Source organism: Crocuta crocuta, unplaced genomic scaffold, assembly GCF_008692635.1.
Source record: "Crocuta crocuta isolate KB4526 unplaced genomic scaffold, BGI_CrCroc_1.0 scaffold170, whole genome shotgun sequence".
NCBI lineage: Eukaryota > Metazoa > Chordata > Mammalia > Carnivora > Hyaenidae > Crocuta > Crocuta crocuta.
Window position 1 is genome coordinate 5754629 of NW_027527853.1, and position 19756 is coordinate 5774384.

The window sequence follows — 19756 nt, forward strand, 5'->3', positions numbered from 1 at the left end:
TTCTCTGTATGACTTTTATTTATCCTTTAGGACTATCTATAGTGTCACTTCCTTTAGAAAGCCTTCCTTAATCAACTTCCTGAGGCTTGCTATTATCATGTTATCCCATAGTAATCAGTATATCCATATCATTGCACTTATTAATTATGCTATAATTTTTGAGGGGGGAAGGAATGTGAGCAAGTGGAGGAAGGGCAGAGGGAGAGGGAGACAGAGAATCTCAAGCAGGCTCCACACTCAGCATAAAGCCTGACGCAGTGCTCCATCCCATGACCATGAGATCATGACCTGAGTTTAAATCAAGAGACGAATGCTCAACTGACTGAGCCACCCAGGTACCACTGTGCCTTAACTTCTTAATTAGCAGTCTATGTGACCATTGTCTAACAGCACCTTCTGTGATGATGAACATCTTCTATATCTCCACTGTCTTATATGGTAGCCACTAGATAGATGTGACCACTGAGCACTTGCAAAGTGGCTAGTACTACTGAGACCCTGAATTTTAATTTTAATTAATTTAAATTTAAACAGCCACATATAGCTAGTAGTTACTATACTGGATAACAGAGATCTATCTTCACTACCTGACTCCAGCTTTTTAGAATATGATCCTACCCAACTAGCTTGCCATTGCATCCTTATCACTTGGCACAACATTTGGCACATGGAAGGCAATCAATTACTATTTGTTGAATGAATGAATGACTGAAATGACATATCCATTTCTTTTGTCTTCCTCTCTGCTTAAAAGTAAAATCCATCCAGAGTGAGAAGAAAGGGCTAGGAACCCACTCCCCCACTCAAGGCTCCAAAGAGAATCCAAAAGAAAAAAAAAATTAGCAATATGGAAAAAAAAGTAAAAACTCATTTTTTCACTGAAAAAATTTTTGATAGTTTTAATATTTAAATAGTTATCAAAAAATGACTTACAGCTTTTTTTTAATGTTTATTTATTTGTGAGAGACAGAGGGCAAGCAGGGGAGAGGCAGAGAGACACAGAATCCGAAGCAGGCTCCAGGCTCTGAGCTGTCAGCACAGAGCCTGATACGGCGCTTGAGCTCACAAACCACGAGATCATGACCTGAGCTGAAGTTGGACACTTACCCAACTGAGCCATCCAGGCACCCAAAAAAACTGACTTTTCTTAAGTAAACTTTTAAAGAGTACTTTTAAAAAGTAAACTCACAATGCAAAAAATAAATTTACCTAGGTATCCCCTCGGGCAGCTCTCCCAGTATCTCTCAAACAATTAAGAGATTTTCAAAAACACTATGGTCCCCCTCACACTTTTATTTCAGAAACTAAATTTTTTTCACTATGAATTTAAATAGATATAAAGGATGCAATTTCAAGTATATTATAATTAAAACTATTAGATCCTCATTTAAACATATCCAATGGTTATCTATAATCATTTAAAAAATATATGAACATGCTCTTCCTTAACATTTAGAAATATAGTTTGCCTTTTTCATTTTTAACTCATATTTTCAGACTACCATCCTTACAGTTATTTTCTAATTTACTGTGGTTTTTTCTAATAGTATGTATTTTTTTTTTTTAAGTAAACTCTACCCCCAATATGGGGCTCAAACTCATGACCTTGAGATCAAGAGTCACATGCTCTACTGACTTAGACAGCCAGGTACCCCTCTAAAACTATATCTTCTAGTGTAATATATTTTTATTTTATTCCTGAGACCATAAAGATTTAGGTGTTAGGGTAGCTTTATCCTTCTATGTTGAATTATCATTACAATTAGTACATAACTGATCAATACAATCTAAGTATATTAATAATTTTAGATAATAACACAAAAACTAAATTTTTATTGGAAATGAGTTTCTTAATATGATAAATAGAGTTTTACTTTTTTTGCACCTAACAACATACTTTTTAGTTAAAAACTCTGAGCTACAGATTTAGTGTATGTAATTTACTGATAAAATGCCTACACTAAAACCCAATTAGCAAGGACAATCCTCACAATCAAACTATTAAGTAAGGCAAGTGTATTCAGTATCTCGGAAAATTTTATGATTTGACTGAAATAAATATGTTAGTATGCATTATGAAATATAATGTTATAAAAACCACTGAGAAATAAATAATAAAATAATAAAACTAGTCAAGATTAAGAGTATTTAAATCCAATATGATTGTTTTATCCATTCATGAACCTAAAAAAGCAAGGTATTACATAAATTTTCATTTCTTAAATGTTGTTTCTCATTACTAAATTTATAATAATGCAAGGTAAAATATATATATATATATATATAGAATTTTAAGTTACTTACAAAAGGAGGAGTATGATAAAAAAATACAATATGCCTTCAGTAAATATATGGACAAACATAAAATTATGGTGTTCAATTTTGGAAATAAGGAAATAAAACCAAGTATAAAAGTCAGGTATGACACATTAATTTTGTTAGACATAGTAGAAACTAATCAGTCTAGCAGCCAGTTTTTATTTTATTTTAATATGAAGTCAAAAATATCACACAATGTAACTAGACTTCAACTTATGACACAATTTGGCAAAATGGTTTTCAACAATTTTTCTGAATTACAACTTACATGAATATGAAAGAATGGGTCAGTCAATGTAACTTCAAAAGTCTGGCAGCCCCAGAAAATACTCCAGTTATATTTAAAAGATCCCACTTCACTAACTCATATTATTTTGGCTGTTTTTCTTTACAGCAAATGACACATCCTAGGGATGAATATTAAGATTAGCCAAAAGCATTGTCTATATTTAAACACATACGACACAGTTCTGCATTCAAATTTTCCTATGTTCTTGTTTCTGTACTCTCATAGTACTCCCTCTTAAAGGCAATATATTCACTGTCAACAGCTGGGGAACAAAAACCATCAAGGCCTTAAGTGAAAATTGGTCATTACTCCCACCTATGTCATTACTACCTACCAGGTATCAGAACTAAGAATATCCTGGGCGCCTGGGTGGCTCATCTGGTTGAGCGTTCACCCAGGTCATGATCTCTCTGCTCCTGGGTTTGAGCCCTCATGCTGACAGCTCAGAGCCTGGGGATTACTTGGGATTCTATGTCTCCCTCTCTCTATGCCTCTCCCCCAACTCGTACTCTGTCTCTCTCTCAAAAATAAACAAACACTGAAAAATTAAAAAAAAAAGAACTAAGAATATCCTACACCACAGGACAAAATATGTTTTATCTACCATGGTTTTCCTTTTCTGCACAAGAAAAGACAGACTTATGTGTACACACTCCCTTGATTAACCATGAAAGGAGACTTCTTTATTTGGCACGCTGGCAATTTTTTACATGACAATGCACAAAGGTAGTATCAATAAAGGATCAATACAATGGGTATCAGTGAAGGACATGTCTTTCTTTTATAAAGTTAGTGTGGTAACCTCCAAGATGGCCTCCAAAGATCTCTTGTGTAGTCTCATCCAGCACTCCATCTGGTTGATCTAAGTCACCAGAAGGATACAGCAGAAGTAAATGTATGTCACTTCTGATATTAGATTACAAAGGACATTATGTTTTTCCTCTCAGCCTCCCTTAGATCACTCACTCTGGGGAAGCCAGCTGTCGTGTCATGAGGACTGTCAGGCAGCCTGTAGACAGTCCATGTGGCAAGGAACTGAGGCCTTCTGCCAACAGTCATAACAGAAGCAAATTCCCCAACTCCGTCAAGCTTTTAGAGGACTATAGTCCTCATTGACATCTTGACTAGAACTTCATGAGATCTTGAGCCAGAATGGCCCAGCTAAGCCATTCTCAGATAGCTAACCCTGTGAAGTAATAAATGTTTGTTAGGTGCAGCAATAGATAACTAATAAAATATCTTAGATAGTTTTTCGAGAAACAGACACCAAATGATACAGGAAGGAAGCATTCAAAAGGGAGACTGTTCAAGAAGTAAGGAAAACAAGAGAGGGCATGAGAGGAAGCCAATCAAGAATGCCAGATTCAGGAGTCTGGCTGGCTCAGTCAGTGGAGCATGTGACTCTTGATCTCAGGTTGTTGAGTGTGAGCCCATGCTGGGTGTAGATTATTTAAAAATGACAAAATCTTTAAAGATTTTTTTCAATGCTTATTTATTTGAGAGAGAGAGGGGGAGAGAGAGCATGAGTGTGGGAGGGAGAAGAGGGGAAAAGGCAGAAAGAGAGAGGGACAGAGGATCTAAAGTAGGCTTTGTGCTGACAGCAGAGAGCCCGATGTGGGGCTCAAACTCATAAACTGTGAGATCATGACCTGAGCCAAAGTCGGCCACTTAACCAAATGAGCCATCCTGGCTTATTGAGATTAATAACAAAATCTTTAAAAAAAAAAAAAAAAAAGAGTGCCAGATTCAGGCAAGAAAGTCTTCAAGAGTAAAACTCCAAAGAATAAATTAAACTGCAGAGGGATATTTTTTTTCTTTTTTGGGTTTTGATTTTTCTTTTCTTTTTTTAAGAGAGCAACATGTTCTTTTTTTTTTTTTTGAGTAATAAGATAGCTTGTTTTTTTGTTTTTACAAATAGTTTATTGTCAAATTAGTTTCCACATAACACCCAGTGCTCATCCCAACAAGTGCCCTCCTCCATGCCCATCCCCCCTCCCCCCCACATCCATCAGTCCTCAGTTTTTGTCAGCATTCAAGAGTCTCTCATGGTTTGCCTCTCTCCCTTTCCCCCACCATTTCCGCCCTTCTTCTCCCCCTTGTTCCTCAGTTAAGTTCCTCCTAATCCTCCTATACGTGCAAACATATGATATTTGTCCTTCTCTGCCTGACTTATTTCGCTCAGCATAACACCCTCAAGGTCCATCCATGTTGCTACACATGGCCAGATTTCATTGTTTCTCATTGCCATGTAGTATTCCATGGTATAGATAAACCACATCTTCTTGATCCATTTGTCCGTTGATGGACACTTAGGCTCTTTCCATGTTTTAGCTATTGTGGAGAGTGCTGCTATGAACATTGGGGTACATGTGAGAGCAACATGTTCTTTTATTGATGCAAGTACCTCCAGTTACATCAGCAACTGACATCCTATGTTATGGTACAGCTTTGCACTCAGAGTTCATCTTAAAACACCAAATATCATAGTGAGGGTATGCATCAAATTGGGAAAATAAAGGAGCAAATGTAGGCATACTGTCAGGTAAAATAACCGAATGGATGACCCAGTTTAGTGCACACTGATGTGAAAGCTCCTTAACACATGTACAGAAAATGATCTAACATTGTATTCCAAATATATAATCTACAGTTTTAAGTCCTTATTTATCTCAACTATAAAAACAAAACAGTATGTACTATCTAGAATGTCTGAGAAGTGAATAAATACTGTAACAATATAGTGTAAAGATTTTTGCTCCCCCCAGGGCTGAGGACTCTTGAGGCACTTCTAGCTGTTATGAAAAGAGATCCAAAGAGATCTGGCTGAGCACCAAAAGTAAGAGAAGGCAGGCTGAGTTTCCCAGAGAGATCATTTTTAGGAAAAAGCAGAGGATCTAGAAATTCCTTCCTTAAAAATGGTAGGCCAAGACCTTTTGGAAAGCCTATAAAACCCCTTAAAGTCCAAGGAGAACAATTCTCACACTACGTTCAGTATTCCATATTTTAAGAAAAATGGTCCCTGTACACACAAAATTTATTTTATTTATTTTTTAATGTTTTATTTATTTCTAGGAGAAAGAGAGAGAGACAGCGTGAGCAGGGGAGGGTCAGAGAAAGAGGGAGTCACAAACTGAAACAGGCTCCAGGCTCTGAGCTGGCAGTCAGCACAGAGCCTGACGCAGGGCTCGAACCCACGAACCATGAGATCATGACCTGAGCCGAAGTCGGACGCTTAACCGACAGAGCCACCCAGGCGCAGAGCACCCAGAAGTATTCTTGCTAATGAAAGTTCACTTACATTTACAGAATAGTAAAACCTCGCTTACACAGTAAAAAAGGGAAAAAAAAGTCCTGCCTGAATTAGTCAAAACTGGTATCTTTTAAAATGCAGCTTTCTTAAATTTATAAATTCTTTATATTGTAAAGATACAAAAACACACGGAGAACTAAAAGTAAGTTATTGAAAATTATAAATCAGTAGTTAATTACATAATATATAAATTCTGAGAGTTTTCATTAATTTGAATATTTGACTATTTGAATCATAGATTCTTTATGAATAATCACAAAGCTGACTGGAGTCTAAAACTTCCTATCATCTCTTGGTTCTCTACCACTGACTTTTGATCATTTTGATAATTTAATTATGCTTTTGTTTCTTTAATTTTAAATTAAACAATGAACATGAACATAACTTATGAACAATGAAACATAATTTAATACCCAACATATTATTCTCAGGGAAGCCACACTGACACTTCATAAAATATCTGTTGGCCCAACATCTTTTTGCGCAAGGTATAAAAGACATATTCTTTCCCAGAGAGCTTAATGACTCTTGACATAAGCTACCAGGATAAAGATACTTAAAATAACTTATTAAAAAGTTAGTATGGTATTAAAGAGGCAATTACTAATTCAGCAAATTTTTATGAAGTATCAGACACAATGAAAGGCACTAGAGAAAGAACAGTAAACAACACTCTCATGGTCACTGCCCTTATGCATCATACAGACACAGAACAAGGTTAACACAAAGTAACAGAAGTGCCTGTTGTTACTCACTCCAGTTTCCTGGGCTCATGTAAGCAGAAAAATTAAGCATTATCAAAGTAAAAAATAATTCTTCTACACTAAACCCAAAAACCTATGGGCAAAAATCTAATTTGAAAGGAATTTTTAAAGAATCAAACCACAACAGAGGCCACTTTAACAACTGAGATGATTAAGAACCGCAACTTGATTAGAGGCCAAGATGATCTAGTTTAGAAGCAAAACAAAGGGAAAAAAAAAAAAAAAGGAAAAAGGAAAATCTTGAGATCAGACAACCGGAGGCCAATTTTTCAATGTTACTATATATCGTAATGTAATCTTGATGGAACCTATCCTCTGTTTGCTTAGGTTGTAAATGTAGTTAAATGTATATACCACTACCTGATATTATAAAAGATAAAACACTAACTTTGAAAAGAATTTGAGCAGTTAAAATATTTTATAATCAGACACATTGAAAGAATTATTTCATCACAGAACAGACTAAAAGTATTATTGTTTTTATACAATAGTATAATTCAGGAGTGCCTGGGTGGCTCAGTTGGTTAAGTATCCAACTCTTGGTTTCAGCACAGGTCAGGATCTCATGGTTCCTGAATTCATGCTGTTAGCATGGAGCCTGCTTGGGATTCTCTCCCTCTCTTTTTGCCCGTCCCTCATCATACACATAAGTACATGTTCTCTCTCAAAATAAACAAATAACCTTTAAAACCAAAACAAAAATGATAGTATAATTTATTACAGCTTTACGAAGGAAAAAACTTTTACAGGTTTATTCAAGAATGCACAACATACTTGAAACATCACTAATTTGTAAAACAATATGTTTAGATTGATAATGTGCTTATCACTTTTATCTCAGCTCACAGGCAGAGTTGGTCCTGCTTTTAGTAGGGAACTAAAAGGAAAAATTAAGTTAATTAATGAAGATAATTGTATTTGCTCTAATTAACATAATTACCATTCCTTTTCAATTATTTTAACTTAATCCAATTTCAGTGAGTAATCCAAACCTCAAAACTCCTTACCTCTAAATGCATTCTGTAGACATATTCAAATATAAATGCCTTCCACAGACATACTCTAAGTGCTGAAAGAAAAAGACCAAAAATTCTATATCTAGCAAAACTATTCATAAGAAGCAAAGGAGAGGCGGACATAGCTGCGTGAGATTTTGCCTTTTGCCGTGCTGTGGAGCAAAGCTTGTTCCTCTCCCTCTCGGTCGCGCAGGATGAACTGACCAAAACAATGGTTATGGAGAAGCCTAGTCCCCTGCTGGTCGGGTGGGAATCTGTGAGGCAGTATTACACGCTGCTGAACCAGGCCCCAGACATGCTACACAGATTTTATGGAAAGAACTCTTCTTATGGCCATGCGGGATTGGATTCAAATGGAAAGCCAGAAGATGCGGTCTATGGACAAAAAGAAATCCATAGGAAAGTCATGTCACAAAACTTTACCAATTGCTACACTAAGATCCGCCATGTTGAAGCTCATATCACTCTGAACGATGGTATGGTGGTCCAGGTGATGGAGTTACTCTCCAATAACAACCAGGCTTTGAGGAAATTCATGCAGACATTTGTCCTTGCTCCTGAGGGCTCTGTTGCAAACAAGTTCTACGTTCACAATGACATCTTCAGATACCAAGATGAGGTCTTTGTTGGCTTTGTCACTGAGCCTCAGGAGGAATCTGAGGAAGAGGTAGAGGAACCCGAAGAAAGACAGCAGACACCCGAGGTGGTATCTGATGATTCTGGAACTTTCTATGATCAGACTGTCAGCAATGATTAGGAAGAACATTTAGAGGAACCTGTTGCTGAACCAGAGCCTGATCCTGAACCAGAACCAGAGCAAGAAAGAACCTGTGTCTGAAATCCAAGAGGAAAAGTCTGAGCCAGTGCTGGAAGAAAGTGCTCCTGAGGATGCTCAGAAGAGTTCTTCCCCTGCACCTGCAGACATAGTGCAGACAGTCCAGGAGGACCTGAGGACATTTTCTTGGGCATCTGTGACCAGTAAAAATCTTCCATCCAGTGGAGCTGTCTCGGTTACTGGGATACCACGTCATGTTGTTAAAGTACCAACTTCACAGCCTCGTCCGGAGAGGCCTCAGATTCCGCTGCAGAGGCCTCAGAGGGATCAAAGAGTGTGAGAGCAATGAATAAATATTCCTCCCCAGAGGGGACCTAGACCAATCCATGAGGCTGGCGAGCAAGGTGATGTGGAACTCCAAAGAACTGTGAGACCCTGATAGTCACCAACTTTTCATCGGCAATCTGCCACATGAAGTGGATAAATTGGAACTTAAAGATTTTTTTCAAAGTTACGGGAATGTGGTAGAGCTATGCATTAACAGCAGTGGGAAATTACCCAATTTTGGTTTCGTTGTGTTTGATGATTCAAAAGGCCTGTTCAGAAGGTCCTTAGCAACAGGCCCATCATGTTCAGAGGTGAGGTCCATCTGAATATGGAAGAGAAGAAGACTTGAACTGCCCGGGAAGGAGACTGTCAAGAGAACCGCCTGTGGGGACCGGAGGTCCTCGAGGTGGGCTGGGTGGTGGAATGAGAGGACCGCCCCGTAGAGGCATGGTGCAGAAACCCGGATTTGAAGTGGGAAGGGGAACTGCTCCAAGGTAGTGAATTGCTCTTCATTGATCTTCACGCAGCAGTACAAATCTTCTAGCTCCTGCAGAATGGTGAATTTCTTATACCAGCGTTTGGTATCCTGGAGTATGACCCTAGTCTATTATAAACTGCTTAAATTTGTATAGTTTTACTTTTTGTGTTAATGATGTGTGCTCCCTCTCCCTCCCTTCCCTCTCCTTACCTTTTTAGTCCTTCATTTCCAATTTTGTGGAATGATATTTTAGGAAAAACAGATTTTTAAAGAAGAGAAAAAGACTAAATTTCCTTGCTTTACTTTTGCATATACAGACTGGATTTTTTTTTAATGTTTTATTTATTTCTAGGAGAGAGAGAGACAGTGTGAGCAGGGGAAGGTCAGAGAGAGAGGGAGTCACAGACTCTGAAACAGGCTCCAGGCTCTGAGCTGGCAGTCAGGACAGAGTCCAACGCGGGGCTCGAACCCATGAACCGCGAGATCATGACCTAAGCGAAAGTCGGACGCTTAACCGACTAAGCCTCCCAGGCGCCCCAGACTGGATTTTTTTAAACAGCCATTTCCCCAAAGGAATGTGTCTTACCTTATTACTGATATTTGGTATGTTTCATTCATTGGACTATTTCTTATTTTCTATGTGTTTGAAAAGCCTGTGAGAAACACAGGATTTGATAAACATTTTGAAGGGAGGAAAAATCTAAACTGTTTCTTCTTTGAGAGTCTCGACTACCTTCTGGTGTGTAGAAAGTGCCATTGGAAAAATTGACAGTTTTGACTCTTGCTCGTATGATTAAAAACTGAATAAAAGGTGTTAGTAGAAAAAAAAAAGAAGCAAAGGAGAAATTAAGACATTCCCAGATAAACAAAAAACTGAGAGATTTTGATGCTAGTCGACCTTCCCTAAAAGAAATACAAAAGGTTGTCCTTGAGGCAAAAATAAAGAACACTAGACAGTAACTGAATTCGTACAAAGTATGGTCTCTGACCACAGCGAGATTAAATTTGGAATTAATAACAGAAGAACTTTAGGGAAATTCACAAACATGGAAATGAAACAACACACCTCTACACACCTGTTGGGTTAAAGAACAAATAACATGAAATTAGAAAATATTTTGAGATTAATGGAAACAAAAACACAACATATCAAAACTAATGGAATGCAGCTAAAGCAGTGGTTAGAAGCAAACTTATACCTGTGAATGTCTGTATTAAAAACAAAAAAGATCTCAATCAATAACCTAAGCTCCCAACTACGTGAAAGAAGCCAAGACACAAAAAAGGCCACATTGACTATGATTCTATTTATATGAACTATCCAGAAGAAGCAAAGCTATACAGCTAGAAAGTAAATTGAGTGGTTGCCAGGGACTAGGGGGAGGGGAGAATGAGGCATGATTGTTAATGGGGAAGAGGTTTCTTTCTTTGGTAATGAAATGTTCTGGAATTAGTTTATTTATTAATTTTGAAAAGGAGAGATGGAGCATGAGCAGGATAGGAGAGAGAGAGAGTACCCCAAGCAGGCTCGAAGTCAAGAACTGTGGGATTATTACCTGAGCCAAAACCAAGAGTCAGACGCTTAACCAACTAAGGCACTCAGGTGCCCCAATAATGTTATTATTCTTTGAAAGAATAATTGCTTAATCAAAAATGAATACAATGTTGAAGAAGTAAACATATGTAGAAGCAACATATTTAAAAGTAATTGTGATACAACAACTGTACAAATATAAGAAGAGTGAAATGAAAGTATACTATTGTAAGGTTCTTCCACATGATGTGGTGTATCACTTGAAAGCAGATTATGATAACTTATAGAAAAGTAAGTGCTTTACTCGCAGGGAATATTTCACAAATATTTATGCATGAAGATTTACAGCTCACTGAACTTATGGTAAACCTTTAGAAAAGCAGGCCTAGGGGTGCTTGGGTGGCTCAGTCGATTGGGCCTCCAACTTCGGCTCAGGTCATGATCTCACAGTTCATGAGTTTGAGCCCCACATCAGGCTCTGTGCTCACAGCCTGGAGCCTGCTTCCGATTCTGTGTCTCCCTCTCTCTCTGCAGCTCCCCCACTTGCACTCTGTCTCTCCTCCTCTCAAAAATAAACATTTAAAAAAATTTAGAAAACAAGGAAAGCAGGCCTAAGATGTGTACATTTCTTTCTTATTATACAAATATTTATGTGTATATACATATACATGTGCGTATGCGCGCGCTCACACACACACACACACGCGCGCACACACACAGACTATACATATATAGAAGATACTCACCAAAACAGAATAAATGTGTAAACATCGGTAAACAGGAGAAAAATCAACCAGATCCTGAACAGTTAAGACCTGAGAAATAAAACCACATTTTAAAAATTATTAAACTACTAGCTTACTGTTGGATAACGGAAGCTAAAGACAGACAAGGAGATTCATAGACTTCATGTTATAACATTTATCAACTAAAAAAATCATACAGTATTAACATAATGCCTTTGAACTGTTTTGGCTTTTATTCAATAGTTCATTCTTTATGTATTACTCATCATTGTTGAGTGTTTTAGATTATAAGATGATTAAAGAACAGAGACTGTATATCACTAACATGCCTGGGAGAAGAGAATATAGAGATTCTCTGAATACTGATTAAGAAAGAACAAAAAAAATTTTCAAAAACATTTATTTAATTTCCAGGGACTAATCAGGACACACTAATTCCACATAAAGAAGACATTAAACTGTCTTAGGCAGTTTATTTGTCTGTATTCAGTACAATATCAGATTCCACTACATATGCACACATATCTATAGATATATACACAGATACATACTCATATATACACGTATCTATATACACACTTACATATATATGCAAATACATGTGTGTATCTACACACATACATGGAGATACACACACATAAATACATATAGTCTCACTCATCCTCAGGCATATAGTAGAAACATTCATACTGAACATTCAGTTGTTTTCCAAACTCAGAGAAGACCATGGGCACATATTCATATGATTCATCAGTTAATTAAAAGTTCATACTATGCCCTGACTATGTCCTTAGAAAAAGAATTTAAAATCTCACTGACAAGGCAAACCTTATAAACAACAGGCTCCTTTTGATATTAACTAAATTCAAAAAAAAATTCAAAGGAAAAGACAGAAAGTAGGCTCAATTGAAGACTTGTGCAGAGAGTAAGATTAGGAATAAATTTGGATATACAGGATGAAAGAAAGTGAGTAGTTAAGAATGATTTCAGGTTTTCTAGACAAAACTTTTTCAAGAATTAAAAAACTTTAATCATATTAGAACCATTTTGTCATGTCTTAGCACTAATTGGGGGGGAGGGGAGTCTTTAGACCAGAGTAAGTCTAACAGCAAGGTCAGCCATCATGAAATTAAAAGTTTGCCACAGATAAATTAAAATGAGTGATCACAACAAAAAAAATCATTACATTTACAATTTTACTGCTAATTATGGCAGAATACCTAGGTTCAACTACGTATGGCTTATAAATGTAGCTCATTACAAATTGATCTGTATCTATATAAATTCACTTAGCACATGGGAATACTGATAGTCACAAAGATGCACATTACAACTCAAAAGAAAAAAGTTATGAAAAAAAAAGAAGAAAGGGAAGGAGAAGAGGGAGGGAGGGAAGGGGGGAAAAAGGAAAGAACTCCTGTCACCTCCTCTTCATTTTCATCCTCTTCTTCGAATGCACGTTTCAATTCAACTTCATTCCTTTCTTCCGGAATTCTATCACTGAAGTACATATTCTTCCCAAGTTGTATATGATTTTGCTTCTGCAGAGCAACACTGAAGGTTTTCTGCTGTTGTGCCTATTTTGGAAAAAAAAATTCAGATTATTACAAGATTTATTATGGTCAAAATCAGTTCAAGGGGGGCGCCTGGGTGGCTTAGTCGGTTAAGCGTCCGACTTTCGCTTAGGTCATGATCTCGCGGTTCGTGGGTTCGAGCCCCGCGTCAGGCTCTGTGCTGACAGCCAGCTCAGAGCCTGGAGCCTGTTTCAGTCTGTGACTCCCTCTCTCTCTGACCCTCCCCTGCTCACGCTGTCTCTCTCCTAGAAATAAATAAAATCTAAAACAAACAAACAAACAAAAAAAAAACAAAATCAGTTCAAGAATTTGTTCATATTTTCCCATCTTTTCAATGGGTTTGGGTGTAGGATTTAGAGTGATATCTCATTTTTTATTCATGATTTATGTTCTCACTCTTCTTTCTGGACAGTTGTGCCAGGTTTATCAATATTATTTGAAAAGACTAGGAACCAATTTTTGGCTTTGTTGATCTTCCCTAATGCATTTTGTTTTCTATTATATTGATTTCTACTCTTGATTATTTCCATTTTATTTTTTTAAATTTTATTCTACTCTGGTAAGTACACTTAACATGAGATTTACTCTTAACAAATTTTTAAGTGTATATGCATTAACACATACTAATATTAATATTAATAATCGAATATATTGTTGACAATAGGTAGAAGGTCGCACAGCAGACCTCTAGAACTTACTCACCTTGCCTAATGACACTTTATGTTTGTTGATTAGTAACTCATTTCCCCTTTGCCCCAGTTCCTGGCCACCACTATTCGCTCTGTGAGTCTATGAATTTGACTATTTTAGATACTTCATAGTTTCCCTTTTAAAGACTGTATGCCATATATCACTATAGGTATATGCCACATTTCCTTAATCCACTCATCTGTCAATGGACATATGTACTGTTTCCACATCTTGGATACTGTGAACAATGATGTAATAAGCACAGGAGTGCTAATCTCTCTCAAGATTCTGATTTCAGTTCTTTTGGATTGATATTTATCCAGGATAGCTGGATCATATTGTAGTTCTACTTTTAACTTTTTGACTCCCTCTCTCTCTCTCTCTCTCTCTGTCCTTCCCCACTCATGTTCTCTCTTTCAAAAACAAACATTAAAAAAAATTAGTAATTTTTTGAGGAACCGCCTCGAAATAGCAACTATACTGTTTTGCATTTCCTCAGCAGTAAGCAAGACTCTGGTTTCTCCACATAATTGTCAATATTAGTTGTCTTTTATTTGTTTCATAACAGCAATCATGAGAGGGAGGAGGTGATATATCCCATAGTGATTCTGATTTGCATTTTCCTAATGATTAGTGATGTTGAGCATTTTTTCATATACCTGCTGGCAATCTGTATGTCTTCTTTGGAGAACTGTCTATTCAAGTCACTAGCTGATTTTTAAATAAAGTGATTAGGTTTTTTTGCTACTGAGTTGTTACGCAGTCCTTACATATTGTGGAAAGTAATCCCTAATCAGACCTACAGTTTGCAACTATTTTCTCCCATTCCCTGGATTGTCTTTTCACCCTGTTGATTGTTTCCTTTCATGTGCAGAAACTTTTTCGTTTGGTATAAGCCCACTTGTTTTGTTTTTGTTAACTGTGCTGTCTGGGTCATATCCTACTTTCTTTTAATTTAATCTGTTTATTGTTTCTCTAACTCCTTGAGATAAATACTTATGTCACTTATTTCAGCCTTTCTTTCCTAATTCATAAATTTAAGGCTATAAATTTCCTTTAAACATGACTTTTGCTGTACCCTGCAAGTTTTGATTGTCATACTTTCATTATAATTCAGAATATTTTCTGGTTTCAATTGAGTTTCTTCTTTGACCTATGGATTACTTAGAATTTTATTCTTAATTTCCAAACCTACAGAAATTTTCTACTTACCTATTTTTTACTGATTCTTGGAATAATTCCAATATGGTCAGAGAACACAGTATCATTTCAATCCTTTTACATTTACTGACATTTGCTCCATGGACCAGAATATAATCAATTTTGGTAAATGTTCTTTAAAAAATATATATTCTGAAATCATGCGATACAGTGTTACATGTGTCAATTAGGTCAGGGTAGTTAATCATATTATTTGAAAGGACTACATCTATATTAATTTTGTCTACTGTTCTAGCATTTACTGAGAGAAGTGTATTAATATCTTCCATTATGATCATCAATTTGTCTATTTCTTTTAATTCTGACAATTTTTGCTTTATACATTTTGAGACTATGCTATTATAGGAATACATTTAGAATTATTTTCTTGATGAACTGAATCTTTTATCCCTACGAAATGTTCTTCTTTCTTCTCCTAATAATTATGTCTTAAGGCCTGCTTTGATGTTAATACACATACATCAGTTTTATAATTGATGTTTGCATGATGCATCTTTTCCATCCCTTTGCTTTCAACCTCTATGTTTACACGTAAAGTATGTCTTCTAGAAGCAGAATAATTTAATATAAATTTTCAAACCCATATCAATTCCCCTTCTAACTTATATATGGTTGTTTTGCACTGTTAATTCTATAAATATGTAAATCCTATGTTTTTGTTTTATACAGCCAATACAATATATGCAATTTTACCCAAAATAAATTCTCTAAGTTATTATCTGAAAAGTATCTTCATTTTGTCTCCGTTTCTTTCTTTTTTTTTTTTTTTTTAAGTAAACATGGGGCTCTGGTTAGAGAGGAAGGGAGGCAAACCATGAGAGACTTTTTTTTTTTTTAAATGTTTTATTTATTTCTAGGAGAGAGAGAGAGAGACAGCGTGAGCAGGGGAGGGTCAGAGAGAGAGAGGGAGTCACAGACTGAAACAGGCTCCAGGCTCTGAGCTGGCAGTCAGCACAGAGCCCGACGCGGGGCTCGAACCCACGAACCGCGAGATCATGACCTAAGCGAAAGTCGGACGCTTAACCGACTAAGCCACCCAGGCGCCCCCATGAGAGACTCTTGAATGCTGAGAACAAACTGAAGGCAGATGGGGTGGGGGGAGGAAGGGGGGTGAGGGGGTGATGGGCATGGAGGAGGGTACTCGTGGGGATGAGCACTGGGTATTATATGGAAACCAACTTGACAATAAACTATTAAAAAAAAGGGAAGTCCTTAAAAAATAAAAAAACATGGGGCTCGAATTCATAACCCCAAGATCATTGTCTACCAAGATCAGTCATATATCATACCAACTGAGACAGCCAAGAGCTCCCATTTCACCTCCATTTCTAAAAGACGGGTAAACAATTTTTTTTGATGGGTAAACGATTCTAACAATCTATCTGACAGATAAGATTTGTTAGCACTTCAGATATATTAGCTCACTGTCCTTTGGCTTCCATTGATTCTACTGAGAAGTCAGCTATGAATTAGTATTATTATTGCTCTTTTAAAGATAATAAATTTTCCCCCAGCTGCTTTTAAGGTTTTTCTTCTTTTCTTTACTTTTCTAACATTTTACTATTCTATGCCTAAGTAAGGGATTTTTGTATTTCTCCCGCTTAGAATTCACAACACTTTTTGAATCCATGGCTTCAAAGTATATCCAAATTGTTTATGTCCATCTCTCTTTCTTCTCCTTTTGGGACTATTAATATACAGATGTTAAACCTTTCCATCTTATCTCATATGTCTTTGAACTCTTTATTTCCTATCCTATTTCTCTGAGCTTCAATGTGGCTATCTTCCTCTGACCGATCTTTTGGTTAATTAATTCTCTCTTCAGCTGTGTCTAAGCTGTTCTGCCAACTATACACTGAGTTCTTAATATGTTCATGTATTTTCTGTTTTGAATTTACAGATGGTTTGCTTTATGGTTTTAATTGATCTGCCAAAATTCTCAATCTTGTCTTATAGTTCTTTGACTATGCCAACTTTAAAGTCCATGTCTAATACTTCCATTTTCAACACTCTGTTTCCCATCTTAGAGTTAACTTTATATGAACTACCAAAAAGTAAGTTACTCTTCATTTCAATGAGTCAAGTTAAATAGTGATTCAACTATTTTAATGACCGTTTACAAAAGAATTCCTACTAATTCTTAAGTGAAAAACCAGCCACACAAAACCTAAAATACCAGAAAAACTAAAAGGATATACATTCATGAATATACATAAAATATGCTGCCTTACCTTCAATTGATTATTGCTAGTGAAAACAAAAGTTTAATTTTCTGAAGCCCTAAAGTTACATGGGACCATTTACTTCCTGAGTTGGCATGTGTGTCTGTTGGTGGGAGGGAGTGGTTCACTCTTTGGCCAAAATCCCAACTCTATGAAATATCCACTAATCAGCCTCACAGAAGGAACTATATAGTATCAAGCTGTCCAAACTAACTTTGTTAACTGTTTTGTTGTCAGAGTACAAATCATTTTGTAAAAGCACTGCTACCAATCCATGTTGTATGCAAAACCAGCAGTATCAACAAGTATTTCTTTTTTTTTTTTTTTATCAACAAGTATTTCTTGAGAAAAGGTTCTATACTCAAATTTAAGTTAAATAAACATTATATGCTATATCCCTTTTCTAAGAGATTTACAGTTCATAACTGAATACATACACTTAAATTTGACTCAGATTTCCAAAACTTATTTGACGATTTAGCCCCGTTTTCCACTGCTGTTAATTAATCAGTCTACTCATAGTGGACTCATCTCTCACATTAGAAAGAAGGGAAAAAAACTACAAGTACAAGTCTGTTTTCACTTTAAAAATCCTCTCTAGGGATGCTTGGGTGACTCAGTCAATTAAATGTCTAACTCTATTTCGGCTCAGATCATGATCTCACAGTGGTGAGATGGAGCCCCACATGGAGCTCTGCACTGAGCATGGAGCCTGCTTAAGATTCTCTCTCCCTCTTTCTCTACCCCTCCCTCGCTTTCTCTCTCTCTTAAAAACTTAAAAATTAAAATAAATTAAAAAAATAAAAAATTCTCCCTGGAGAAGCTAAAACTCAACTCTAAGATCCTTCAAAAAAATAACTTTCTGTGCCACTCAATTTAGGCATGGTACTGGATCCCAAGAAGGTAAAAATAAATAGGATATAATGTCTCACTTAAAAAACTGTCTAGTTAAGGGTACAAAATAAGCAATTATAATGCAGTGTGAAATATATACAGGAAGCGACCATCTCTTGCTGCCAGGAGTGAGACAAACAAAAGGCAGATTCCATAGACTAGGTGATGCTTAAGCCAGCTTTGTGAGGGAAATGCAGGAATTCAGCAGAAAAGAAATCTGGAAAAATGGGAGGCATTCTAAGTAGAGGAAACAAATTGTGTATTCAAAAATTTGTAAGAAATCCAATACTGCTATATCACAGGAAGAAGGAGGATCAGGAGATGAGGCTTTTGTTTCATGCTGAAGAATTGAGATTTAGGTAAAGGGTCACTGGGAGTCACTGAAAAGAAAGTGGTCATACTCACATTTTAGAATAAGCAAAAGGAAAAAAGACTAGAGATAAGTTGAATAATTTGATAGAACAGTCCAGGTATACAGAAAGGAGGATACAGAATCCACAGATATTGAGAAGCAGAATTAATAGTTACTAGTAGGATTTAGTAACAAATTACATAAAGAATATAAATATTCCTGAAAAGTCTAAAGCATTCCCCAGTTACTCAAGCAAATATATAACAATCCCACAAATGGGACATAAGATAATGGAATTAAGACATGATTAAGAAAGGTTTCTGTGATAAAAGGTCTGTTTAAGTTGCAGAGGAGCTTGATTCTTTTTACAAGAAAATAATGGTAGTAAACTAGGAAGAGTCCATTCCCTTTCAGCAGGAGATTCTCATAAACCTGAAATCCTAGGGCCCATGACTTGGTGGACTGCCTTAGTAGAAAGAATCCAAAACTGATCTATGAAAAACAGGTCAGAGAAGATAAGTTTAATAATAAAACTTAGTTAGACTATATAATAGAACATGAAATTTAAATGGGGTTTTTTTTTGGTGGGGTTTTTTTTTGAAGGAGCACAAGAGGGGGAGGAGCAGAGAGAGAGTCAGAGGATCTGAAGTAGGTTCTGCACTGACAGTAGTGAGCCTGATGTGGGGCTTGAACTCGTGAACCACGAGATCATGGCACTCAACCGACTGAATTACCCACGTGCCCCTAGAACATGAACTTTAAACTATCATTGGTATCCTTGTACTGAAAATACCTTATCAACTGATTGTATTTTTTTTTCCCCATTGCATACATGGAACTCCTTACCCAGACTTAGGAGAAAAAAAAATAAAGACATTGTAATGCTGAGAACGTAATGTTGAAGAACTCTCCAGTGTAGAAGAACACTCACTGGTCAGAGGCAATCAGTCAAAAGGACTTCATATCCTGAGAAAATATGAATGATGCTATGAAAAGAATCAGAGGCTCCCCTGATTCTTATTTTATTATAAAATGCATTAGTCTTATTAGTATCTCTGGAAATGTCAACAGTGGAGGAGAAAGATGATTGCTTCAGAGAAAAGCTATGAAATCCCATACTTTATTCCACCTTAACAGTGAGGTAATATCCAATCTTTTGGTTCCACCTTCCTAGGGCTTTCTTTCATTATTTTTTTAATGTTTCCTTTTGGGGGGGTGGGGCAGAGAGAGAAAGGGACAGAGGAC

General features: G+C 36.5%; 1 protein-coding gene and 1 pseudogene across 3 annotated transcripts in view; one reads left to right on the forward strand and one right to left on the reverse strand.

The window, feature by feature from the left end:
- Positions 1-19756, reverse strand: part of EXOC6 (exocyst complex component 6) — a 221582-nt gene that overhangs the window by 129247 nt on the left and 72579 nt on the right. For all 3 annotated transcript variants that reach the window (XM_077779797.1, XM_077779805.1, XM_077779789.1), the window contains exons 7-8: positions 12983-13135; positions 11559-11627 (exon numbers count right to left, since the gene is read on the reverse strand). In XM_077779797.1, coding sequence (XP_077635923.1) covers positions 11559-11627; positions 12983-13135 — 222 coding nt within the window. The remainder of the gene's footprint in view (positions 1-11558; positions 11628-12982; positions 13136-19756) is intronic.
- Positions 7905-9298, forward strand: LOC144244485 (ras GTPase-activating protein-binding protein 1 pseudogene; annotated as a pseudogene).